The sequence below is a fragment of the Mustela erminea genome, chromosome 14 (assembly GCF_009829155.1).
Source record: "Mustela erminea isolate mMusErm1 chromosome 14, mMusErm1.Pri, whole genome shotgun sequence".
NCBI lineage: Eukaryota > Metazoa > Chordata > Mammalia > Carnivora > Mustelidae > Mustela > Mustela erminea.
The window spans coordinates 81,800,495-81,827,253 of record NC_045627.1 but is presented as its reverse complement, the minus strand read 5'-3'; the positions used below and the strand labels follow the sequence as shown (position 1 = coordinate 81,827,253).

Sequence of the window (26,759 nt, the reverse complement as noted above, 5' to 3'; positions counted from 1 at the left end):
CTTAATTAGAGAAAAGCACAAAAGAAAAATCTCAAAGAAATGATGACAAGACAGCAAGCAACCTATGAGCTGGATGCCAGGGAGTCTCCTTCATGAGGACTGATAGCAAGTGAGTCTGCAGTTTCTCCCACTGACGTTAACTACAGTGCTAGCACCATGGCTTGTGGAGAATGGAGGCCGGGGGCGGTGGGTGGGGGGCAGAGAAGGAGACACAGGATAAATTGACCATCAGTTTGATCAGAGTCAAAACAAAAAGGAGAACACTGTACAAAATCATTCTGCACTGTGCTCTCTATGTAAGTCTGGCAGCGTCAGTCAGATCTGTGTACCCACAGAAACCCAAGACATACTCTCCAAGACATAGCTGCTGATCTACACACCTATGCTCTATACAGTGATGCCAGGATCTCTGGACACTAAGAATCCCCGCCACCCATTCTTCATTATTTTTAAAAATCTATCTGGGGGGCGCCCGGGTGGCTCAGTGGGTTAAGCCTCTGCCTTCGGCTCAGGTCATGGTCTCGGGGTCCTAGGATCGAGTCCCGCATCCGGCTCTCTGCTCGGCAAGGAGCCTGCTTCCCCCTCTCTGCCTGCCCCTCTGCCTACTTGTGATCTCAGTCAAATAGATGAATAAAATCTTTTAAAAAAAAAATCTGTCTGGGAAGTACCTACTGTATACCCATGACTGTGCAAGGCTCCAGGACTACCACTGTGAAAGATTTTTCTGCTATCCTTCTGCAGCTTATGATCTAGCAGAAAAAAGGCATTACACCAGTGCGTCCTGGACTCCCTATTACAAAAGAACTGGTACAGAGTTCAATCAGGACTTGTAATAGCACAAAATCTGGCCTCTGGGGCCCGCTGAGACCCAAAGGGCAAGCAGGGTGTTGCCTAAAAAGCATGCGGAAATAGTGTGGCTGAGAAACACTGCACTGGGCTGCATTCTCTTTGAAGGAAGGTACCACATCATGCTTCTCCAGCACGTGAAAGGCATTTAATAAACTCTGTTGGATTTAACGAATGATGTCCGAGCAAAGCCTTGCACTCCTCCTTATGATTTCTAGTGTCGCACATACTCAGCCTGCTTTCCCCCTGCCTGTAAGACAAAGGCATCCCCGTTGCTAAGGTCAGAGCACAGAACAGAACGTGGAGTGGCTTTTATGTGTAATGTGGCACTATTAGCATGCCGTCTTCGAGCAGATTCCTGCAGCGGCTTCCCTATCTGAGTCCTACTGATCGACTTGAAGAAAATAAAAGTCAAGTCGGACTTCAAAGAGTGGGATTATCCCTCTATAAAAAAGAATGAAAACTCTCATCAAACACAGCACCCACCCAGGGCTCTCAGAATTAGAAAGCTATTGTCTGGGTTTACCTACACACTGAGATCTATCAAAAAACTCGTGATCACAGCAGCTCATTTTAGGACTCGATATAGGATCGCTCTGCTGGATTCTTAACTAGTGAACAACCATAAGCGTAGACTGTCAGCAGGCATTTGTGGTTCTGACTCCTACAGGTTCCCAGGCTGGCCCTGCTGATTTCTCCTGGGGCTGCTGTAGATGCTACTTCTCCACCCTGGGGTGCTGCAAGAAGCACCCACCTCTGGAAGGCCTTGAAGTTCTATAATTCTATGAAAATAACCTCGGCAAATTTATAGACAAAACCGAGATTATTATACTTTGCACAAATCAATTTACTAAAAGCAATACTGAGTCAGTCAATGTTCTGATAGCCCTGTAAACTGCTATTTTAGTAAGTTTGACACTGAAAAGAGCATTGTGCTTTATTATTGTAAATTTAGCCTACTGGACAAAGACATAAACTAATAATCTAAAAAAGTCTTAATAATCTAAGAAAACCTCCACATACCATTTATTTATTCCTTGGTATCTTCCACTGGATTATAAGCATCAAAGGTTTTGTTTACAGGAATACAGAAGCTGCTCAGTATGTATTTGTAACATCAAACTGGCTAAAGCACCATGATTCTGAAAACAACCCACAGCAAAACCAGCTGCAGTTGGGCAGTCCCTGCCCATGTATACGCATAAGATTCAAGTATGTAAGTGATCTTTAAAAAACACGTTTAGTACAAAGTAAAAGCAACTTTTTAAAAAGTTGACCTTAAATTTGTGTATGAAAATCTAGAATATGTTGGGTTTATTGCTAATAAGTTCAGCAATTTTTATGACACATCTGTGAAATTTTCGTAATGGCTTTTAATTGTAATATTATAATCACATTAATTGAAACACAAAGACGGCAGGATTTTAACATCCTCTTGGGCATGATCTCTGAATATAAAATGTGAATTATCTTCAAAATGGTAATTAAGAGGGAAAATTCACATAAAAAAATGGAGCACATTTGTGTGATCATTCACAACATCAGCCTTTGTAGCATATCCATTATTTCGTATCCCAAGTAACACTATAATTTCAAGTATTACTCAATAACAAATATTATCACAGCATGTGTAAGTCATGTATTTAGTGACATCTACCATCTGAATGTTCCAGGAAAACAAATCTTATTTAAAACTAATAGCTTGCTGATAAACTCGCTATTGAGTCTTTATTAAAGACTTCAGTGTTCAGAAAAAAATGAAAATGTACTTGATTTTCCAGAAGCAGGTATAAATTTCTAGCATGAATCCTGGCTCAATCAACATTTTCATTTTATTGCCAAAATGTGCCTGAGGTGCATTTTTTTAGCTGGAGATAGAGCACATGCACTTTAAGTAGAAAGGTCAGTTCTGAAGCCTGAAAGGCCCAGATTAAATTTCACAGATTACAATACTGAGTTTCTTCTATAAATTGGGAATAAAAATAGTGCCTACCACATAGAGGAGTGGGGAGTCAAAGAAATGGTCATGTAAAGTATTAACACTTAACACGTCCCTGGAATAAGTACTGACTAAATGGAGAATTTGACTGGTGGGTGTTGGCCACAAAAGCAAACACTATACACTAAGCCAAAGGTGAAAGGAAATGTTAAGAAAAGCAATGTAGAGGACCTGGGTGGCTCAGTGGGTTAAGCCTCTGCCTTCAGCTCAGGTCATGGTCCCAGAATCCTGGGATCGATCGAGCCCTATATCAGGCTCTCTGCTCAGCAGGGAGCCTGCTTCCCCTCTCTCTGCCTGCCTCTCTGCCTAATCATGATCTCTCTCTCTCTGTGTCAAATAAATAAATAAATCTTAAAAAAAAAAAAAAAGAAAAGCAATGTAGACAGGAAAGAAAGGGAGACAGCAGGTAGCAGCAGTGTCAGAAGGGTCTCACGGAGGAAGAGAAAGATGAACAGTCTGAGATGGCCCAAACAGACCTCTGTCACTGCACCCAGGGGACTAGTGACTCTGAAGACATTAGGACGCCACGCAGAAGTACTCAGTGAGCTACTGGAGGGCTCAGCAGGAGGTGGAGACTGACAGCTACCTGGGCTGCACCACAAACAATGTACTTGACAGAATAAGGCAATGTAGACTCTTCTGGAAATTCCATCACAATCAGTTGTCATACTTAAAGGGTTAACCTTTCCCCATCCAGAAAATACAATTACTCAGAATAAAGTATGTAGGAAGGATTAACTATGAATTTTAACATGTGCATAGACCTGTGATTATATAACGTTCAGAGGAGAGAAAATGGCCTTTCTTGTACATTTGTTAAAAGATCATCCAAAAATATGGGAGATGTAATAAATTTGTGTTATCACATGTAACTTCACAATCCATCATGGCTAGAACAAAGGAAGGGGGGGGGCAGCCCCGCCATGAACAAAATAATGCTGTGGAGACGCATGTGCTTCAAACCCAAGCAACTTTTTCCCTCAGCTCCCTCTGATCGCACAGCACTCATCAAACACAACACCTCAAAATGAAACTAGAAATGCTATCCAGTTGGGTCCTTTTCTCATGGTGCTTAAACAAAAAACAAATGAGATTAGTTAATAATTAACATGACTTCATTCCAATTTGTCAGGAATAGTCCTACCAATGGATCTTTATAGAAATGAAAAACAAGCTACATCCATCGGAACAAAGGAACGCAGGGACAGCCAGTGAGAAAATATCCTCCACAATCAGATGCCGCAACAGAAGTCAGACAAAATTTTCCACTGCATGATATCCTTTTACAAAGCAAACAATTAGTGTTCAGCCTTGAATAACATAACCATTACTTAAATGTGAATATTTATTATTCAAAACTTTGAGGCAAATAATCACCACTGCATAATATTCAATGTAGAAAAGTGTCCCGAACTTCTTTCCAGTATGCTTTGTTTGTGATCTCAACGTCACAATGCATACTCACTTGACTTCACAGGAGTGGACACTTAACTCCTTATGCAGCAGCCCACTGGTGAGGTGGTACACCAGGACAGAACCGTTACTTGTACCTATCGAAACGATGTAAGAGAATAGAATTACTCAAGCCGTAGTTCCAGATCTTTCCAAAAAGTCTTTTCTCAGGATTTTAATAATTTTATAAATGTATCTTTTACAAAAGGGACTCAAGCTATGTGTTAAGAGTCAATTTTTCTGTCTACTCTCTTTTCAAAAATGGGCCTAATCTCATGTGCTCTGAGATCTTCCTAAATCCAGGGATAGATTTTCACGAAAGACTTCAACATCTAACTCGATACACATAAAATTTGAAGAAGCACTTTGCTAAGCTTTTTCACACATGGGAACTTCTACTTTTTCAGATTTTGAATGTTTACAACAGCAAGTCCTCAGTCCTCAGCAGAACTCAGAAACCAGATCTTTTCTGTTTTTCTTTCCAAAGATTTTTGTTTTGTCTTCATATTCTAGAAATCATAGAGATGGACAAGTGTAGTGGTTAGCTATGGATTTTGCAGTTAAACTAGCCTGAGTTCAAGCTCTGGCTCTGTCTTACACTCATACAAATTACTTGCCCACACTAAATCTGTGTTTTTAATTCCTTTAACATGGGAATAATAGAAAATCTACTTGCTGAAGAGTAAATGAGAAGACACAGTTCAAACATTTACTATAGTACCTGGCACAAACTAAGCACATTTTTATCACTATTTCTATTATTGTTGTAATTCAGTTTGTAGTTGTTTTATGTCTAAAGCTTTATGGCCTCAGGTAGAGTGTGTGTCTATAATTTAATCTGGAGGAACACGGCCATTCTTGGAAAAGTAATGTTTTAGTCCTCAAAATGTTTTTATAAGTTAAGCAAGAAAGGGAACGATACAATTGCTTGGACAATCACTTTCTCACTGCACATGACTTTAAAAAAATCAATGGATTCACGCAGAATGACAGAATGTAGAAATGATAGAATAGTAATAGAAATAAAAACACTAGGCAAGTTTCAATTTTAGCGTACCTGCTACTAAATGCTTTATTAAATATTTTACAGAACTATTCTAGAAAAATATAGTATTAGACTTGTTTACATTTATCATCTATTCCACAGTAATACCTTCTGTTACTGAGACAATATCTAAAGAATTACTAAAACTTTTCAATTAACAGATCATCATAATAAAATGATTTTTGCATTCTGCAAGCTTTTTGCTTTTTGAGGGGGTTGATTTTTGGGGTTTTTTTTTGAAAGACAGCATGCGTGCATGTTCGCACACTTGCACAACTGGGGGGGGGATGAAAGGGAGGGGTAGAGGGAGAAGGAGAGAGAATTTTTTTAAATATTTTATTATTTGACAGAGAGAGTGAGAGAGCACAAGCAGAGGGAGAGGGAGAAGCAGGCTCCCCACTGAGCAGGGATTCCCAATGCAGTCTCGATCTCAGGAACCATGACCCCAGCTGAAGGAAGATGCTTAACCAACTGAGCCACCACCCAGGTGCCCCAAGTAAAGAGAATCTTAAGCAGGTTTTATGAACAGCACAGAGCACTATGCAGGGCTCGATTCCATGACAGTGAGATCATGACTTAACCTAAAATCAAGAGTCAGATGCTTAAATGACTGAGCCACCCAAGTGCCCCTACATTCTGTAGGTTTTAATGATGCTGAACCTATGATCTAATATTCTAGGGGCTCCACAAGGAGCAGTAATTCCATAGTGGAACTCTTGACTCTTTGCCCTAGTGAGTGAAAAAATTTAGGAACTAATTTTATATTTTTTCTTTTTACTTTGTGATTATACTAAATTCAATAAATGACTTGATCATCACACTATACAAGTAAAATACAGCTTATTCTACAACAGAAATCTCAGACCCTGACTTAGCTCTCAATTATCTAGGTATGGCAAGAAGTACTTTACTCCAAGAAACTGACAAAATCCTAACTGACAATTTATGTATACGGACACTGTATATACATGCACTATAATGTACATTAACAAATTTCAATTAAAATTTCACTAAGAGGTTTAATATAAGTCAATAGTTTCTAAGGCAAAAACTAAATATTTATCTGCATTTATATAAATCTGGACACATGTACACACAGACTACCAAACTTTAAAATGCAAACTTTCAGAAGACAGTAATGGAAAAACTGGGAAAATCAGAATACTGCCATAACCGATTAGTCAAATGAGCCTTTAGTACTCACGAGTAGGCTGTTAGCTAACTAAGACCCACTAGCAACAAAATAAATGTGGATGATGTCTGCATTTTAGAAAAAAAAAAAAAACATGTTATAGACCTAGAGAGAAAGCCAGAAGCCAACGAACAGCATCTTAAGAAAAAATGTTGACAATTTCAAATGAATATACTACTTTTTGAAATTTTTGAGAAATCCATTTTAACCTTCTGTACATAATAGCAAATAAAATTTGTTTTTTATCTATGAAGGAGATTAGATTACTCACATTATTATGAAATTAATGTGACAGGAGGTTGAAACCAAGACCAATTTTCTATCAAAAATATTAAACTATGTAATTTCAACCCAAAAGGCAAATCTTAAAGAGACCATAGCCATTTTAAACATTCAATATACAATTCTTGGCAAATGAAGAACATTGCTATTTCTAAACTACTAACTAGGACTTAAAAACACAAGGAATCTGGATTTAGCATCATGCAGAGATTATTCTAACATTTCAGAAAGGTACCCATCGTGGTCAGAGTCTCTATCACCCAGTGTCAGGTGGATGAGTTAATACTGTGATGAGTGAAGTCAGTCAAGCAGAGAGAGTCAATTATCCTATGGTTTCACTTACTTGTGGAGCATAAGGAATAACACGGAGGACATGGGGAGATGAAGAGGAGAAGTGAGTTGGGGGAAATCGGAAGGGGAGACGAACCATGAGAGACTGTGGACTCTGAGAAACAAACTGAGGGTTTTGGAGGGGAGGCAGGTGGGGGGTGGGTGAGCCTGGTGGTGGGAATTAAGGAGAGCACATATTGCATGGAGCACTGGGTGTGATGCATAAACAATGAATTCTGGAACACATACAAAAAGATTAAATTAAATTAAATTTAAAAAATTTTTAAAAATAAATAAAAAGATGGGTGGATTAAAAGGACAGAAAAACAAAAGAAGAAAAATATTTTCAGATGAGTATATATATGATTTCATGGGGCCTCTTCCTCCTTATCCTCAAATAAAGGATTTTCTAATCACTACCACACTTAAATGTCTTATAAAACATAAAACAGGCACGAAGGATTAAGAAAAGAATAGATCCAATACTTACCAACGGCGAGCAGCGGCTGATACACCTTGATGTTTTTGGTGGTCAGTGGCGGGCACATACGGATGGCAAACTGCGGGGAGGGCAGCCCTGAAAGCAGTCCCGTCAGCAGGAAGCGGAGGTGCACCTCCTGCAGAATGGGGCCTTTGGGATGCTCCTCCCCAGCAATGGCACTTTGTCCTGAGGGGTTAGCAAAAGTACAAATACACTCATTACAATGTATTCTGAAATGTAAAGAAAATTGCAGCAGCAACCCTTTTCAGGTCTACAAGGTATCAGGTGGCACTCCACGGGCCGCCGCTGAAGAATGGCTCTGTACTTGGCTCTCGGACGGAAACTGCACTGTCTGCTACCTCAAACCACAGATTACTCTGGAGGACTGCTGTCCAGAACTCAGGGACTTTTGTCAGCCGAAGTTCCCAGTATGAGGCACCAAACAAGGCGCATCAGGGGACCCAGGTCAGAGACCAGCTTCTGGGGAGTGGGACGCTGCAGCTCATTCCCAACTTAACACCCACCTTTCTAAAGGGTCGCTTTTCAATCTAATGCACTTTCTAAACCATACATAACACTGGTGATCACCAACTGTAGGTTCAAGGAACTCATTTAGGTTTCTAATCAGAAATCTTTTCAATGTGGCAATGTAATTACAAAATCTAAGCTTTATAATTAAATACTTCATACATAAATAATATAACATACAAAATAATACAATAACATACAAAATAATGTACGTAACATAAATTACACATAAAAAAGAATATACAAATACATAATATAAAGAATATATAAGTTCACTGCTGATAGTTAAATCTTAAATGGGCATTATTTTCAGATACAGCGATTATACTCAGGTTATTAAGTTTCAAACTAAAAGGCTTCAGTAAAACCATTCTAACAAAATGTGAACATGATGAGTACAACAAAACCCAGACCGTTCACTAAAAAGGGTACACAAATTTTCTGCCTATAAACCATTTTTGAATACTGGGATATAGTCGTCAAAAATACATAATAAAGGATACCTGAGTGTGTATGTACCCACAACACACACACACCCGTGAAAGGGAAAAATGTAAGTAATTACCATAAGCGGGTGATGGGGTTGTGAATACTGTAACCTTCTGAGGCTATAAAGTTGTTTTAATACTGCGGCAAACTGCGGGTATTTTGAAATTCATAAGATGTACAGAAAAAAATGGCCATCAATTTTATCCAAATAAGAAGATTCCATGATATCATACGATTGGTGTCAATCTTTGATAACAGAAGATGGGAGTCTAAAGGAACATGGAGTTCAACAGAGAAGTACCACATTTACAAACCCTCCACAGCTTGGAATGGACTCCCGGGAATGGCCATCATTTTTCTTCAAACTTCTTCCATAACAGGCAATTCAAAAGGTAGGGCAGATTAGGCCTTAAAAAGCAGCAGGCTGTACCCAATGAATATAAATCAGGCCTCTATATTTAGCTGAACAGCTTTCAACTATCACTAAGGACATTGTGAATATCAAATTAGAAGTTTAATTAAAAGTTTTAATTAAAATGTTCTTGAGTAACAGAGCTTTATTTATTTAATGCTTTCAAATCAACTACATTGTCAGGAACTGTATACAATCTGTATCCTTTTGTCTTTTAAAAAAATGTAATTTATATCACTTAGACACTTAAACAGCATGAAATTCCAAACTCCCATGGGCTCTGTATTACTGATTAGTTCTGTGCATGACTGTTTATTTTATAATTCTTTTCACTTTAATATTTTATATTAAGTGGAGATAAGGTCAATTAACTCAGAAAACTGTATTACTGATAAAATGAATTTTGCAAAACAAGTATGTGTCTAAACTTCCTCATATAGATTTATGTCTGGAAGGTGAAGAGAAAGAACTTTAAATAAACAAGTTAATGTCACTGAACAGAAGGATTTTACAAATGGCAAGAACCACAAGAAAACCAAGGCTTGGAAGAGGTGAGGTCTTGTCTAAGATCACAGTGGAGTAGCCAGGACTAGAGGCCATGGCCAAGGAGGGTCAAGATTAGGGCGACCTTTTCTTGGCTTTCTGGTATGGGGCAAGTTTTTTTAAATCTCTCTGGATCTCAGTTTCCACTTTATAAAACAAATAATAATATTACCTACTTCGCAGGGTTATTAAGGTAATACATAGGGCATTTAGCGCAGTATTTAACACAGTACTAAGTACGCAATAAATGCCATTTATGATTAAGATTAATAAGGTAATGCTCTTCCTAGTATTATCATGAATCTAGCATTTAAACAAAATAATACTGATCTTCAATTACATTATGAAAGAACAAATAACGACAAAGAAAATCCTTTATAAGCCACGGCCACAATTTAAAAGAATTAAGACTTCAAAATTGCTTGGCATATTTACAACTTCTAGTTGTACAATATCTGAAATCACAAATCTTCATTCTTCCTTTAATATATATATTTTTTATATATGAATTTTATATGAAATTTTTAAAAAAGATTTTACTTATTTATTTGACAGACAGAGATCACAAGTAGGCAGAGAGGCAGGCAGAGAGAGAAGGAGAGAAGCAGGCTCCCTGCCGAGCAGAGAGCCCCATATGGGGCTGGATCCCAGCACCCCGGGATCATGACCCGAGCCGAAGGCAGAGGCTTTAACCCACTGAGCCACTCAGGTGCCCCTCTGAAACAATATTTTATCTGTAAATAAATTTGCTGAATCCCCAACACGAAAGTCTAAAAATGTACGTCATGATGTTAAAATTACTTTTTCTAATACTGCTCAGTCACTTTATTCCTTCAATAAATGTTCATTGCACATCTTGAATATACAAGGCTCTTTGCTGGGTGCTAGGGATACAAAGTGCAATCAAACACTGTCCCACACTTACAGAGTTTATAATTCACTGGAGGAAACAAACAGAATCACCATTCCAACAACAGATAACCATCAGGGACTGCAAATGAAGAACATTTAAGTCAGGCTACAAGACTAAAGAAAGCAACGCTTGAGTTGAATTTTAAATTAGGAGTAGCAGAAAGGGAGAAAGAGGAGTACATATTCAGTTCTGAGACCGGGGACCAGACTGCAGGAAGGCCCTGAGGAGTGGGGTATAGCTCGACACAGCACAGATCTAGTATTCACATGCCTAATGTCATCTCCTTCATTTAAATCAAGAGTCTCTCATGAATGAACATTTTCTAATACCAGTAACTGTAATGCCAATATATGTTTTTTGGCTTAAATATTTCATATCCTCTGATTTATTGAGGAAAAAAATGATCCCACATTCCAGTTTTCTCAGATATTAACTTTGACTTTATAATAATTGCAAATCAGTAACTATTAATTTTGCCCTTCAAGAGAAATACCTAACATAAATGTTAGAGGAAAAAAATAGCTTACCAATCATATTATCTAAGGAGAGGTCTGGGAGCTTATTCTGTAGCACTCCTACAGGAATTCCACAGAAAGACACGGGTGAATATAAAGGTGATACACCAGAACTACTGCAAAGACATAATAATTACATGTTTTTACATATTTAAAACCTCTGTCACAGTTTAGTAACTCAAATTACTAGTTTCAGATCATAGCATTCTATCCATTTTTATAGTATTTATTAATCTTATAGTATTTATTAATCTTGCCTACAGTGAAATATTTCCAGGAGGTTTACATAATTCCCTAATAATCTAAATTCTCACTTAAAAAAAATTTTTTTTAAGTCCCTGCTATTTTCATGATTCTGCTAATTTTTTTTAAAGATTTATTTATTTATTTATTTGAGAGAGCAAGCGAGCAAGCATGCACCATCAGGGGAGAGGAGCAGAAGGAGAGGTAGAAGCAGGCTCCCCACTGAGCAGAGTGCCTGACATGGGGCTTGATCCCAGGACCCTGAGATCATGACCTGAGCAGAAGGCGAATAAATCCCCCAGGCGCCCCTGATTCTAGTAATTTTCTAAAAAGAGGTAATAAAGCAAACCAGAGAACAATCCTATTCACTCACTTACCTGCTCCGTGAATTCCGATTACAAACAGCGGACTTGAGTTCCCATATCATGACCCTGCCGTCACTCACTATGAGGGCGGCTGCATTCTCATTGACAGGACAACACACCATACTGAAGGGACGGACAGTTTTTGTCACCCTGATTGCATCGCACTGGCTTCGTAAATCATAGGTAAGCTCCTGGACAGGATCTGGATCTTAAAATAGTATTGTTTTCTTTTAAATATCAGAAAGCAACACAGCAATATCACTACTATTTGCTTTAATTTAAATAAAACCTCAACTAAAAAGAATATCATTCCTTCACTAGCACACAGTTTGTCAAAAATGCCTTCTCCTTTTACAAGTATTACTAATTTCTTCAGAATATAAATATGATTCATTTAGTGGCTGTCCACACCAACTTTAGTTTCCAAAATAAAAACTACAATCAATATTTTTTTTAATATTATTAAAACAAAGAAAACAGCTTTGATAAAGGATCAACAGTGATATGACCAAATAATGTACAGTACACTAGAGGTCATCATAATTTATAGTGGCCTCAGTAAGCCTGAAAATAATGGTACTCTACAAAAGTCATGAAAGTCGCTTTTGCTTTTAGAAGTACATCATTTTAACACAGTGCTTTCATTCTCCAGGATAAGACGGAAACTGACAATACCCTGGAGACTTACTAACCTATGTCATTTTACAATGGACGTTCCTAAAGCAGAAAAGTCAGGGGTGTAATAATAAAGGTATTTTAAAAGGCTCCACTTGTGCTGAAGAAAAAGACGCAAAGATAGTATCTACTTGGCTCATGGATACAATTAAGTAATTACAAAATATTACTTTCTTTGCTGCATATAGGAGGGGCACTATTATAAAACCATGAAATTAACCATGGCTTTATGCTTTTTTACAATCATATTCTACTTTCCCAAGGCCAGGATTACCATTAACTCTATGCTTTGGCTGGTATCCGCCACATGACGGCTTATGAAATTCTGGAGAAAAATATTCTAGTATTATTCTAAGATATAAACTCACCTGGTTCCTCATTTGAAGTGGTAAAAACACTATTATAAGATCTTCGAACACGTAAAGTTATACAACCATTTTCATGTAGGCAAAATAACCCATCACGCTGAAAGCAGGGTATTACCTTTAAACAGATAATGTATTCATTTTAAAAAACACAATAGATTAAAAAGTATATGCCAGGAAGCATATTTAGAGAATATGGACAGAAAAAAAAACAAAAAACAAAAACCAAAAATACACACATAATCCTCAAGCTTGAAAATTAAATGAATTATTCAAAAATTCCATTTATGGCACACCTGGGAGGTGCTCAGTCCCTTGAGCAGCCAACTCTTGATTTCAGCTCAGATCACGATCTCAGGGTCCTGGGATCAAGCCCCGCCATCAGGCTCCACACTCAGCAGGGAGTCTGCTTCAGGGTTCTCTCTGCCTCTGCACCCTCCAACCCTCACCCCTTGGCTTGCTGGTACTCACACGCATGTGCGTGTGCACGCTCACTCTCTCTGTAATAAATAAATCTCTAAAAAACAAAGAAAAACCATCCATTCATAATCATAAAAATTTGCCTTTATCCAGGAAACTTAAATAGTTCAATAAATATCTCCAGATCAGTGAGAAGAATTTCTAAGGTAAATCACATGAATCAAAAGTGCAGAAAAATAGGAATACAGTAACACTATTAATTTTTTTTTTTTTTTAGATTTTATTTATTTGAGAGTGTGAGCATGAGCGGGGAAAGGGGAGAGACAGAAGCAGACTCCCCGCTGGGCAGGAAGCTCAATGCGGGGCCTGATCCCAGGACGCTAGGATCATGACCTGAGCCAAAGGCAGGCACTTAACCAACAGAGCCACCCAGACAACATTGTTAATTTTTAAATAAATAGAAAAGAGAAAGTGGAACTAAGGATTTCTGCAAGATTATGTTTTTACTGTCTATAATATTCATGACCAACTTGGAGGGATAGAACTTTTAGATCAAACATACCTGCAGAAATGGAACTCCTGTTCGTTCTATTGCAATCACACCCACTGTTTGATTCACTTCAAGGTCAAGGATTAAAATCTCCCGAGGATAGAGTAACAACATGTGATTTCTCTTGGAAGGCAGATATGCCAACTGAAGGCAATCATTCAGAGTTATAAATTCAGCACTGAAAAAAGTAAACATACTTTAGGCATCAAGAAATAAGTCAAAGACTTTATTCATATCAGAAAAAGCTAATAAAGGACTGAATTTTGTCCTTTCCACATAACTGTCAATGAGAAGATACAATTGTTTCCTGAAATGACCAACAGGGACTAGCATCTAAAACTAAGATCTCTACTATGTGCCAAAACCCAAATTATGACAAATGGTAATGCACAGACTATTGGATAGAGATACATTTAAATTTTTTAAAAAATTTAAGTAGTAAGGCTATAAAGTGACAAAACCAGTAGTTTTATTTTTATTTTGCAATTAGAAGTACCAAACAGATTGCTGAAATCAATACTCAGCATCAGAACAAAGCAATCTGGGCAATTAGGGCCCTTGGACCAGGAGTCAATGGATTACCTGTATGACCTTGGGCATGTCACTTCCTCCCCTCTGCCTTCATTCACTTCTAAGCCACCTTAAATCTTTTTTGAAACAAAGTGGGGTATTTTATTCACTTATCACAGTATTTTCTTCTATGTAAATAAAATTGATAAAACTTTATAAAGATTGTAGATAGTTCAAGAGTCTCAAGAATCATTTCAGCCATTTGTGACTTGCATATATTCAGTCATAACCTTCTTAAACCTATTTCAATAGGAATAAAGTTAGGCAGCTCTTCTCTGCCCATGGGTTCTGTCCCCAGGCTTTAATAAAACCACATCTTTGTGCCAAAAATAAAATAAAATAAAGTTAGATTAGAGGACTAAAAACAGGAACATGGATTGCATTAAAATCTTGGCTCTGCCACTTCCTAGTTGGGTAAGCTTGAGGAACATATTTAAAACAATGTGCAGCTCAATTTCCTCACTTATAAAACAGACACAGTATTACTGCCCAGAACTACAGCAGAATCCCATGTAATAATGAATGTAAAAGCACCTGGAGCAGTTCTATTTGAAGGGATTAATAATCCATTTCCCCAAAACTCAAAATGAACATATGACTCATATGAGAAGATATAATACACACAAATCATAAAATAAAACAATTCAAACAATTCAGACTCTAAAAGATTTATCTATAACATAGAACCAATGAAAAATAAATAGAATATTCTCTTAAAATACGTAAGGAGCAATCCAATTATTATGGCACAGGGTGGGGGATAATTTGGTGAAATTAATGAGCCTATGGTTTAATACATAAAGATGATATTTATATATAAATTCAGAATATACTTGCAGAACAATTTGTATTTGACCATAGATTTTTCAGATAATTACCCACAAAATCTAGACAGAATAATCTTAGCATATTTAAAGTAAGAGTCTTTTTAAAATGAATGCCAAAAAACTGCCAAAGCAATAAAAATATAAGATCATAGCTCTCTAGGAAAGAAAACTGAAGTCTATTTCCAATGCATAAGATTAGTTACTTAAAATAAAATTTTATTCAGTTGCCATTTCTGAAATAAACAATAATAGGTAGCATTTACCAAATAAATGGTTACTAAAATTATTAGCCACTACATTAAGTACCTAAGCTACTGTATGTTAATCCTTACAACAACCATATAAAATCCTATAAAACGCTGTTTTAGAGATTGGGAAAGTGAAATTTATGCAAGATTAAAGAATTCTGGGATGCCTGGGTGGCTCAGTGGGTTAAGCCTCTGCCTTCAGTTCAGGTCATGATCCCAGGGTCCTGGGATTGAGCCCCACATCAGGCTCTCTGCTTAGCAGGGAGCCTGCTTCCTCCTCTCTCTCTGCCTGCCTCTCTGCCTACTTGTGATCTCTGCCTGTCAAATAAATAATAAATAAGATATTAAAAAAAAAAAAAAAGAATTCTGAGTCACACGGCTATAATTTCCCCTAGAATCTTGGCTCTTAACCAGTATGAGAAACATCTTTACATGTAAGAAAAACACCCATATATTACTAGCTAATGAGACGGAGCACTTAAGTCAGGAAAACATATTTAAAATGAAAATCCAGCTTTTGTCCCCAATTTTTTAAATGTATTCAATTGCCAACTGTGGAATCTTCATTTTCTGTTTTCAGATTTAAAAATCAGAAGTCAGAAACTGTCATCTGCAAAAATCAGTAAGGGAGAGGTTAGCATAATAACTGAAAACAAAGGAGCCACATCAAAGTGGAACCTCCTCCTTGGGGAAGAGACAGAGAGAATATTCTCCTCCTCCATATAAATTCAAAACTGGAAAGGAGAAAGGGTGAGGTAAAGAATAAAATCCGTATTCGTACATCTTCAACAATGACGTTTCTTGAATGGATGATAAATAGAATAGATGAACTAAAGGGTTAGTTTTATACTTGTAACTTACCTAGGTTTCTCCTGCGTGATTAAGATTTTTACTTTATTAAGAGCCTTCTTGGCCCCTGTGGCTGCGGCCAGCTTATTATGAGCTGGGCTGGAATGTGGGCTGGATATGTAAACTTTTTTCCCGGGGCCCGAAGGAGGCTTGGATGGTGAGAAGTCTGAGATGAATACAATACCCTCGCTGGTGAGTACTGTATTGAGAGAAGCAAAACTCTGATTAAAGTTTAATCAAGTTTAGCACAGTTTTATTCCAATACAATTTTGAAAGCAAGGTAATGATAATTTTAATAATATAGAACTGGCAGTATAATGTAGTCGTAACTGAAATGTTCTCCAAGTTGAAGTGAAACAGGTGGTTCATTACAATTCATCAGAGGCCTCTACACTCAGCTTTCTAAATTAATGTTTTATATTAAAAAGATATCAGAAGGTTACTAGCAGAAAGAACAAATGTTTGTTCTTCCAAATAAATTCAGTGCACGGACTTTCATTAAAAACCTTTCCTCATTATATCCTGTAACTTCAAATCCAAGACTTTTCAGAATATAAAATTCACAGAAGAAAAAAAAAAATCCCATACTAAGAGGCTTTGCATATCACACTTAGTTCTGAGTTCAAATATTTGATGTGGTACTAATTTTTTACAAGTATCATGAACTGCTCAGTCTAAATATACATTTCCTTTTTTCTTTTGGAGCATCAGACTGAACCTTAGGAAGTATGAGAGTGTTCTTTTTCTCTTTATATCCAGAGTAAAAATAGAGAGCCAACAATGGCTTACTACGTGTACAGGAAACAGAAGTATTCAACAAGGCAGCACCACATTTAGCAAAACAAATTTTGCCTTTTTATGACTGAAAATAATCTCCCTCAAAACTGGGGCTAATACACGGATAACAGAAATCTCATCTCTCCTGGCTCCCTGCAGTTAGGTTTAAGCACAGGGAGCAAAGTATTCAAGAGTTATGACAGCCCTAGCATATTCAGTATGAGTAAATCAAAGATGTTAGGTGAACGGACGCTTTAAAATATACTGTGCTTTCATCAACCAAATTAGAGATGCAGTAAAGTTAGCCTGAGGCCTTATCTCCTTTTCAGATGACAGGACTCCCTTCCAAGGTCTCACTCATTCCTCTTCTTTTGGGATGCCCTCCCTCACTCAGTGGATCAGCTAAAGCAGCCCTCCTCTGTGATCCCACAGCAATGCACTTCATAGCACACTAAGGAGTAAGTGCACGTACGCACACGTGCACATACACACCATATACGTGTATATAGACACAACACCTAACCACACACCACTGAAACTCCACAGTTGGGTTTCCCATTTTAGTTTCTGCAGGTACGCATTTCTCTTCCTTCTTCAGCACACAAATATACACTCAGTAATAACAAATGCTGGTAGATAAAAGTTAGAATTCTGAGTCATTCAAATTCAGGAGAAACATTCTCTCCCGCAACTAGTTCCCTTACCTCTTTCCAATTTTTGATCCAATATCAAAATCAAGCCTACTCTGACCACTTCATCTACTACAACAACCTGCCCACTCCCGTCCCTCCCGTGCCCCTTCATTCTCTGTATACCTGGGATATAGTAATAGCTCAAGGAATGCCCACTGGATAATTGAATGAAGAATATTTCCCAAATCATTTAATCACAAAAACATGTGTCTATTTGTTATGCTCCACCAATAAGTGAAACCATATGATAATTGACTCTCTCTGCTTGACTTATTTCACTCAGCATAATCTCTCCCAGTCCCATCCATGTTGCTACAAAAGTTGGGTATTCGTCCTTTCTGATGCAGGCATAATACTCCATAGCATAGCATGGAGGACATGGGGAGTTAGAGAGGAGAAGGGAGTTGGGGGAAATTGGAAGGGGCGGTGAACCATGAGAGACTATGGACTCTGAAAAACAATCTGAGGGTTTTGAAGGGATGGGGGGGTGGGAGGTCGGGGTACCAGGTGGTGGGTATTATAGAGGGCACGGATTGCATGGAGCACTGGGTGTGGTGCAAAAATAATGAATACCGTTATGCTGAAAATAAATAAAAAATAAATTTAAAAAAAAACAAAACAAAATGTGTCTAAAAACAAATCACATTTTTAGATCAGCGGCTCGGTGAAAACACTAAGAGCACACGGGCAAAAATAACCTCTGCAAGAAAAATTCCCCTGGGCTTATTCTGTGCCACACATGCATCTGTTTATGGCACTCAAAACACAAGCATGAATTTAAATGATTTTTTAGAGGGAAGAACTGAATTTGGCCACATACTAAACGAAACCTTTGACTCAAGTTCTTTATGTGTTCCTAGAAAAACAAATTTCATTAAGCCCAAATTAGAACAGCACAGCAACTCTCTCCCCAGCTAATCGAAGTCTATTTAGAAATTCAACACAGTGAAGGTACAGCTTGTGCATTTAAAGTTCTGGCCATCAAAATACTTGCAAATGATATGGGATAATGTATTAGATGTATTACTCACAAGTTAAATGGGAGGGATCAAAAGGGTCAAAAGAAAAAGAAAGGATGTTATCTGCATAGCTCTTCTTCCACAGTTTGGTGCCAGTATCCGCATTCCAGAGCACAATATAATTTGGTGGGTGGATAGCAAGTAGTAAATCTCGGGAAGCATCTTGATTCCATAACCATTGAACATCTGTAAAGACCAGATGAAGGCAAAATTCAGAAATCACTTCAGAACACTTCGTTAATGTAAACCTGACATTTATGGTTTGTTTTTGTTTTTTTCCCCCAAAGTTCTTAAAATCCTAACTTCTCTCCCCATGTTCCATATATGTGTATATATGTCAAGACTGCACAGGAAAAGTGTAGTTTTATATTAAGATGAGCTTTCTGGACATTAGAATCTCAAGAGAAACATTTTCAAATTACTTTAAAGAAAATACAAGACAATTTTCACTAATTACTTAAAACTTTGCATCAAAGACTGTGCTGGCCATGACCAACGTCAGATTCTCCTAACATCTTTGTGAAATTACTTAATGGAACTTTGCAGAGTTTCATGTTTTTTACATGATAATAAAGACCATAAATATCTTGTTCAGTACCGAGTACAAAGTACTCAACAAATATTTTTTAAACAGTCATTTAAAAAATTCACTCAGTCAAGACAGCCACTTAGTCAAAGCCCTGAGTCAAAAGATACTGTATTGGTTTTAGGTCAGTAACATAAGCAAATGATCTATACGAAAATGAAAACAAAATCTGGATCATCTCTACTAATGGAAAGTAAGCACTGAGGGTTAATTTAAAATAGCAATTCAGCCAAGTATACTTTATCACAGCTTAGATTATAAGACTTTTACAGCAGCTTAATTTTTCTCATCATGCTTGATTGAGGCCAACACTAAAATTAATGCAATTTACTAAAGCAAAAATCAGCTGAGATTTGAGGAAATATGCATGGAAATATATTGATAAGAAAGCTAGACAGATCAATAAAACACGCTAAACAAAATCAAGAGTTAACTGGGAAGTGATGAAATTAAAAGGGAAAAAAACCATTCTAAGAGTAAGTGTGATAATATGAACACTTAGCAGAGCACAGTCTTTCCTCACCCTGAATAGGTTTGGCATGCTCTTGGATCTCACACTGAGCTACTCCCGCTGCTACATCCCAAACGATGATCTTTCCATTGACATCAGCAGAAGCTAAGCGCAAGGAATATGGTGAGCCAATGTTATGGTGATAGTTTTCCCTGGCCCATTTAACCTAGTATCAAGAAGAAATCATATCAAGTAAATACTTGTATTCAATGAAACTAAACACAATTTTCATAAAACATCAACCAGAACCCATACTACATTTTACACTTATGTCACAAAAATATTTAGAAAGAATTAAGAGGAAACTGTTTTCCATCTCAAAAGTCAGACTTTCATTATTTGTGATTTTTTTTTAGTTGCAATACAATCATAAAATCTAATCATGACAAAACATCTAAAAGCCTGAATTATTAAGCAGAACGGTTTTCTGTATTCTGCTCTCCTAATTAAAAGGAGACAACTTCGAACTACCAAAGCCTTGCAGAGGAAAAAAATGGAAAAAACAAAGCAAGCAAAAAGCCCTTTAGCTGTCCTTCTCATGAAACTGGAAAAAAGATGTTAATTTTTTCCTTAAAAAAAAAAAAAAATGCGGGATACCTGGGTGGCTCAGTTGGTTAAGCGGATGCCTTCGGCTCAGGTCATGATCCCAGCGTCCTGGGTTCGAGTCCCACATCAGGCTCCTTGCTCGGCAGGGAGCCTGCTTCTCCCTCTGCTTCTAGCCTGCCACTCTACCTGTGCTTACACTCTGTCTCTCTCTCTCTAACAAATAAATAAAATCTTAAAAAAAAAAAAATGCTTCATACCTCTAGCAATATCATAAGAATGGAGTTTTTACAACAAAAACCATAAGATTCCAGCACCAATCAGGTTAATCTTGAGCATTAAATATTGACAGAGTCATGAATAAAACACACGTCTTCATTTCACCCTAAGCCATCGCCTTCCATGGCCACAACCTTCCCTCTGTTCTAGATCAGCAACCAGTTTGTCTTCTTCAAAGCATTTAACAAACAACAATTTGTAATGGCTTTGTTTACCCCATTTAGACCCATCACCAACCATGAACTATAAGCTCCACTGGGAAGGGTCACGCAGGCCTTGTTCACATTTCTATCCCCAGATCTATCCACCACCAAAGCTAGTGCTCAACGAGCACATGTTTAATAAATGAACCCAAACACCACAGAATCTTCAAATATATACGTATATAAACGTATGTATACAGACGTGTGTGTACATATATGTAAACGCACACTCATACGTAATGCCAAGGTAGCAAGCATGTGCCTTTCTTATAGTGTTTCTAAAGAATTCATTAAAAAGATGGAAATAAAAAGTTTTCTGAACATCAGTGTTGATAAGCCTTAAGATTCTGTTATAATACATCCTTTCCTCAGGCCAGAATTTTTTTTAAATAAAATGTGTAAGAGTGTGTACATGCACACATGCACATGTTTGAATGTGTGTTTGTGTGTTCCTTTATATTTAGTGTATGTATATTCAATCTGCATTCTTTGCTGATGTGTTTGACCACTCACTGAAATTTGTGATTTCATTTAAAAAAGTAATACTTGCAGTACTTCCACAATCAGACACATGCAGAGTGGTGAATAATTTCAGTAACCCAACATACATGTGTATTCCCAGGTGAAACAAAATGTTCTTATTTCAGCTCTCATAATGCAAACGAGTATCTTTTTTGTGGTCTATACAGCACCACTTTTTTGGGGGATGGGTGCATTTCTGTGCTCTTTACTGATGATTTCACTGTTCAAATTCAAAATGGTCCCCAAGCACATGGTGAAGTGCTGTGTAGTGGTCCCAAGCACAAGAAGTTCTGATGTGTGTTATGGAACAAACATGGGGGATAAGCTCTGTTCAAACAGGACTTGTAGTGCTGCTGCCTCTGAGTTCAATGTTAATGAATTAACAAAACAAACACAAAACAAAGTTACATATTGCTCAGTTGATGAAAGTTTTGTGACAAGAGGCTAACAGGAACCTAACCTGTATTTCCCCTATGAGCAATCAACATTTCAGTATTTGTTAATTTCAGTGTTTGCAGCAACTTTACAGAATAAAACTATCATGGATAAGAATTGATTGCATCTATGTATATAAGTGCTTGAATTCCATTCGGGTAAACCCCAAGCAGTGTGTGTGTGTGTGTGTGTGTGTGGTATTTTTTTAATCACCTAGATATATCATAATCAAACTGCTGAAAACTAAGGATAAAGAGAAAGTCTTGAAGGCAGTCAGACAAGAAAACATACACTGCAGGTAGAGAAATAAAGATAAGAATTTCTCGCAGAAATTATGCAAGCTGAAAGTGGAATATCTTTCAAGTATCACAAGATCAAAAATGGGTGAAACATCTTCATAGGCAAATAAAAACCAAGAGACTCAACCTATATTAGATAAACACCTCAAGAACTTTAAGGAAATTCTTCAGGCAAAGGGAATATAATACCAGACTGAAACTTGGATCCACATAAAGAAAAAAAAAATGCCAGAAATGCCAAAAAGATCAGGGAAATGGAGGGGAGGGAGAACATATTTTTTCACAATAAATCCCTATGTCTACTTAATGGCAGGAGACTGAATGCCTTCACCCCAGGCTCAGTAACAAGACAAGAGTATCATCTCACTACTCCTGTATGTTATAGTATCAACCCTAGCCAATGCAATATGACAAGGAAAAAAAAAATAGAAGGCACACAGATTATCAATGAAAAAAACTAAACTGTCATTATCTGCAGATAACATAATTGTCTATGTAAAAAATCCCCTCAAAAGTTACTAGATCTGGGACGCCTGGGTGGCTCAGTTGGTTAAGCAGCTGCCTTCGGCTCAGGTCATGATCCCAGGGTCCTGGGATCGAGTCCCACATCGGGCTCCTTGCTCGGCAGGGAGCCTGCTTCTCCCTCTGCCTCTGCCTGCCTCTCTGTCTGCCTGTGCTCGCTCGCGCTCTCTCCCTCTGTCTCTGAAAAATAAATAAAATCTTTAAAAAAAAAAAAAAAAAGTTACTAGATCTAATGGGTTTAGCAAGACGACAGGACATAGGTCAATATGTAAAAATCAGCTGCATTTCTCCCTACTTCACATTACATATAAAAATTAACTCAAAATGGATCAAGAACCCGAATGCAAGAGCTAAAATGATAAAATTCTTAGAAGAAAACAAAGGTGTAAATATTAACAATGGAAGAAAAAGAAGAAAAATAGATAAATTGGACATCAAAATTAAAAACTTTACGGTTTCACTGGACACCATCAAGAAAGTATAAGACAGCTTACAGAATGAGAGAAAATATTTACCTACCATGCATCTCATACAGGACTTCTATGTAGAAGACATAAAGAATTCTAATAGCTCAATAATTAAAAGACATTTAAAATGTGCCAAGGACTGAACAGACACTTTTCAAAGAAGATATACAAATGTCCAATTAACACATGAAAAGATGCCCAATATCATTAGCCACCAGGGAAATGCAAACCAAAACCACAGTGAGAACCTCTTCACACCCAACAGGATGGCTAGTATCAAAAGAATAGATAATAACAAATGTTGGTGAGTATGTGGAGAAACTAGAATCCTCAAATACAGCTAGTAGGAACGTAAAATGGTATAGCCTCTTTGGAAAATCTGGAAGTTTCTCAAAAAGCTAAACACAAAGTTACCATATGAGTCAGAAATTTCACTCCTCTTTACATACTCAAGAGAAATGAAAACACATGTTCACACAAAAACTTGTAATTAATGTTCACAGCAACATTATTCATAATGCCTAAAAAGTGTGAAATATCTAAATGTCCATTAATACATGAATGTGGTATACTGGTAGAGTAGAATATTATTCACCAATAAAAAGGTACAGAGTACTGACACATGCTAAAACACAAATGAACCTTGAATGAAGGGGGAAGGAAGCTAGGCACAAAAGGACACATATTGTGTCATTTCATTTATATGAAGTGTCTAGAATAGACAAATCTAGAGACAGAAAGTATTTTACTGGATACCTAAGGGTGACAGGAATGAGGGGATGGGGAGCAGCTACTAACAGATGCAAGGTTTCTTCTCAGTGTGATGTAACTGCAGTGCTGGCTACATAATTCTGACTATATTAAGAACCATGGAATTGTACACGATAAGCTGGTAAATTTTATGCTGTATCTCAATAAAGCTGTTATCAAAAAGAAATAAACCAAAACCCCCAGATCTTGATCTCTAATCTTCCCTAAGATTTCAGATCACTGTAATTCAATTGCACCAGGCGTCTCAGACTTTGCATGTTGAAAACTTAAACTCACTGATTTCACACCTATTCCCCTTGTCATAGCAACGCTATCATTCGGTTATTCAAAGAGAACTTGGAATCTTTCTAGTCCCTGACTCTCCTTAAGCTGATGACTATAAAAGCTATCCAGTTTATTTCTTCAGCAGCGCCTGAATATGACTCCTTCCTGCCTCAGCTTTATTTTAGGCCCTTAGAATTTCCTGCCAAAATTTCTGCAGAAGTCTCCTAAATGATCCCACTGCTTCATCTTGCCTTTCTCCAAGAAATCCTCCACTGCTGCCAGAGTAAATTTTTCTAGAATACAAACACAGCCTTATCAACTGCCTAGTTAAAAATCCAAATTCCTTTAGAACCTTCTAACACTTTTAGGACAGATCAATTTCCCTGGATGCTTCCCCTTCTATCATCCTTTGGCCATATCCCAACTTCTAGCCATCTTTATACCCCACTACTTACCACTGTGTACAGTCTTCTTTTTACCTGTGGTACTCCTCCCATTCTTCACTTGGTTAACTACTGTTTACCAGTCCCTAAACTGGAAAGACTCCTGTGATCCTCCCCGATCCCTACAACTAGGTGTTATGTAGCCTCCTTTGTCCCTATGCATTCACTTAGCATCCTGTATGTCTGTGTCTTCATTGTTCCTCACTAGACAACGAATTGCTTGATGACTTTCATCTCTATATCCTTAGCATATGCTAAGTGCTCAAAACTAATGAATGAATAAGTGTTCTGGTAAATGGCGGAACAAGTGTTATCTATCATCTTTAAAATCACCTAAGACCTAGTATTTAATAGCTCATCCTGGATTGTCATTAAATCATTTATATGGAACTGTGAGGCTACCCCAAATGAATTATTATGTTTAAAAGCTATTTAACATTTACATATATCACTTAATAAGGATCTAGTGACATTTAAAACTTCAGAACAGGCAACATGTTATAGGGTGAAAGTGGGATTTGACTTACCTTGACCACATCAGCTTTATGTTTTTCTAAAACTTGAAGAGTTTGGGCAGTATTGGAATCGATCACTACCACAAGTGAGTGACATCCATAAGCAATTAAGCCTTGCCAGCCCCTAACAAAACAGTGATATTAAAATTTAAGCACAAAACAAAGACTTCTCTCTTGCCAAGAGGCATGCTAGAATCAATCACAAATCTAATACGTACTACCATGAACAAAATCATTATCGAAGCATACAGGCCAGTTTTTTGCCTTATCCCATTTAAATAAAATGTCCAGCTAACCTAGAAATGCTGACATTCGTTTTTCATGTGGAGAAAAAAAAGAGTCTAAGTGACATGCACATACACCCCTGAAGACGTATAAACAAACCCCTGCCGTCTATTTGTCTTTAAGGACGCGCACCTTGTCTTATTCAACTTCGACCCCTGAGCACCCACCACCGAAGTCCCTGAGATCATGTTCCGTAAGCATCTGTGACTAGTCCTGGCCCTTCCAACCAGATACAAGGACACACACTGGACAGAAGGTTTCCTCCCTCTTGCCAACATTCCCAACAGCCCCAGCCGCAGAATTCCGCTTTCTACCCAAGCACTAACGTCCGGAGGTGCAGTGCTAGCTTACAGTGCGAAGGTCAAGGTGAGATGACAGGTGCGGGGACAGGCGCCCGGCACGGGGCCGGGCAAGCTGTGGAATGACGAAAGGTCAGCAGCAGGGATATGAAGGCGAGAAAAGGGAAAGATAAACTGGGGAGGAGACGCGGACAGGGGAGCTGGCGGTGGAGGGGGAGGAGCCTGAGGGGGGAGCGCAGGTGAAGACGGGCGGACGGGATGGGGAAAGAGAAACACGTCCGGGAGAAACAGGGCCACTACATTCGCACAGGGAAGGTTCACACCTGGGGCGTTTCCTGTTTTCATAGTAACAACAAAAACCCAGCACTGGAAGAAAACCTCTAGCGCGAGGGCAGCGCCCAGGCTTGGCGAGGCCAAAGGAACCAGGGGCTGAAACCTCTTGTTCCCCTTCCCCTACACACTCATGGCCCAGCCCGGCGGCCTCGAAGCCCGGCGCCCTCACCAGTCCACCGCCGCCTTGTTGTGAGCATTGAGGGCCCCCGTGAGGGTGCGCGCCGACACCTTGAAGTTCACAGTGAAAGGCAACATCGCCTCAGCTCAGCCCGGCCCTCGGCGCCCACCGGCAACCAGGAAGCGGCGGCCCCTGCGCTTCCGTTCCTAACAGAGTCCGGGTGGCTGCGTGAGCGCCGCCGTTTGGTTCCGTCGGGTGCAAGTGTCCACCACCTTGGATTCCGCCTTCTTCAGGTTCCGGGCTCAGGCGTTCAGGCTCCTTCCAAGTCCGCCCGCCGCCCGCTTGGTGCTGCCAGCCCGAGCAGGGAGGGGCTGTGCTGCTTTCCACTCTTTTCTTCACGTTGGGACTGCGTAGGCCTCTGTACCCTGCAGGAAATCCTGAAAAGCAAAAGCTGAAAGCCCCAGTTAGCCTTTCTGACTTTGGTCTGTTAGCTCAGGACAGCGACCGAATGCCAGGCACTGTCGTAGGCATCGGGTGTGAGGCGAAGAGGAGAAGCGGAGAACCCCGGCTCTCAAGAAGTTATAGAACAAATAGAGGAACATGACGGGGTGAAATGGATAGAAGGAATGAGATGAATGGCTCCAAAATAAACAATTTCTAAATCTGGAGATCACTCCACTTCTGGTCTTGAAAATACTTGAAAAAATACAGGACTCCTGAGGCCAGCTGCTGGGGGG

At 38.4% G+C, this 26,759-nt stretch overlaps 1 protein-coding gene across 5 annotated transcripts in view; it reads right to left on the bottom strand.

The window, feature by feature from the left end:
* WDR11 (WD repeat domain 11) overlaps positions 1–26,247 on the bottom strand; it is a 65,328-nt gene extending 39,081 nt beyond the window's left edge. For 4 of the 5 annotated variants that reach the window (XR_004278530.1, XR_004278531.1, XM_032312216.1 and 1 more), the window contains exons 1-11: positions 26,074–26,247; positions 25,000–25,111; positions 19,737–19,890; positions 18,640–18,813; positions 16,152–16,338; positions 13,658–13,823; positions 12,679–12,793; positions 11,648–11,843; positions 11,040–11,143; positions 7,637–7,813; positions 4,311–4,395 (exon numbers count right to left, since the gene is read on the bottom strand). Coding sequence is in view for 3 of the 5 variants with exons in the window: in XM_032312216.1 (XP_032168107.1) it covers positions 4,311–4,395; positions 7,637–7,813; positions 11,040–11,143; positions 11,648–11,843; positions 12,679–12,793; positions 13,658–13,823; positions 16,152–16,338; positions 18,640–18,813; positions 19,737–19,890; positions 25,000–25,111; positions 26,074–26,159 (1,556 nt within the window). In the remaining 2 variants the exon portion in view is untranslated. Of the gene's footprint in view, positions 1–4,310; positions 4,396–7,636; positions 7,814–11,039; positions 11,144–11,647; positions 11,844–12,678; positions 12,794–13,657; positions 13,824–16,151; positions 16,339–18,639; positions 18,814–19,736; positions 19,891–24,999; positions 25,112–25,894; positions 25,993–26,073 lie in introns of those variants that run through there. The other variant, XM_032312217.1, reaches the window with a different exon arrangement.
* Between the last annotated feature and the right edge of the window lie 512 nt (positions 26,248–26,759).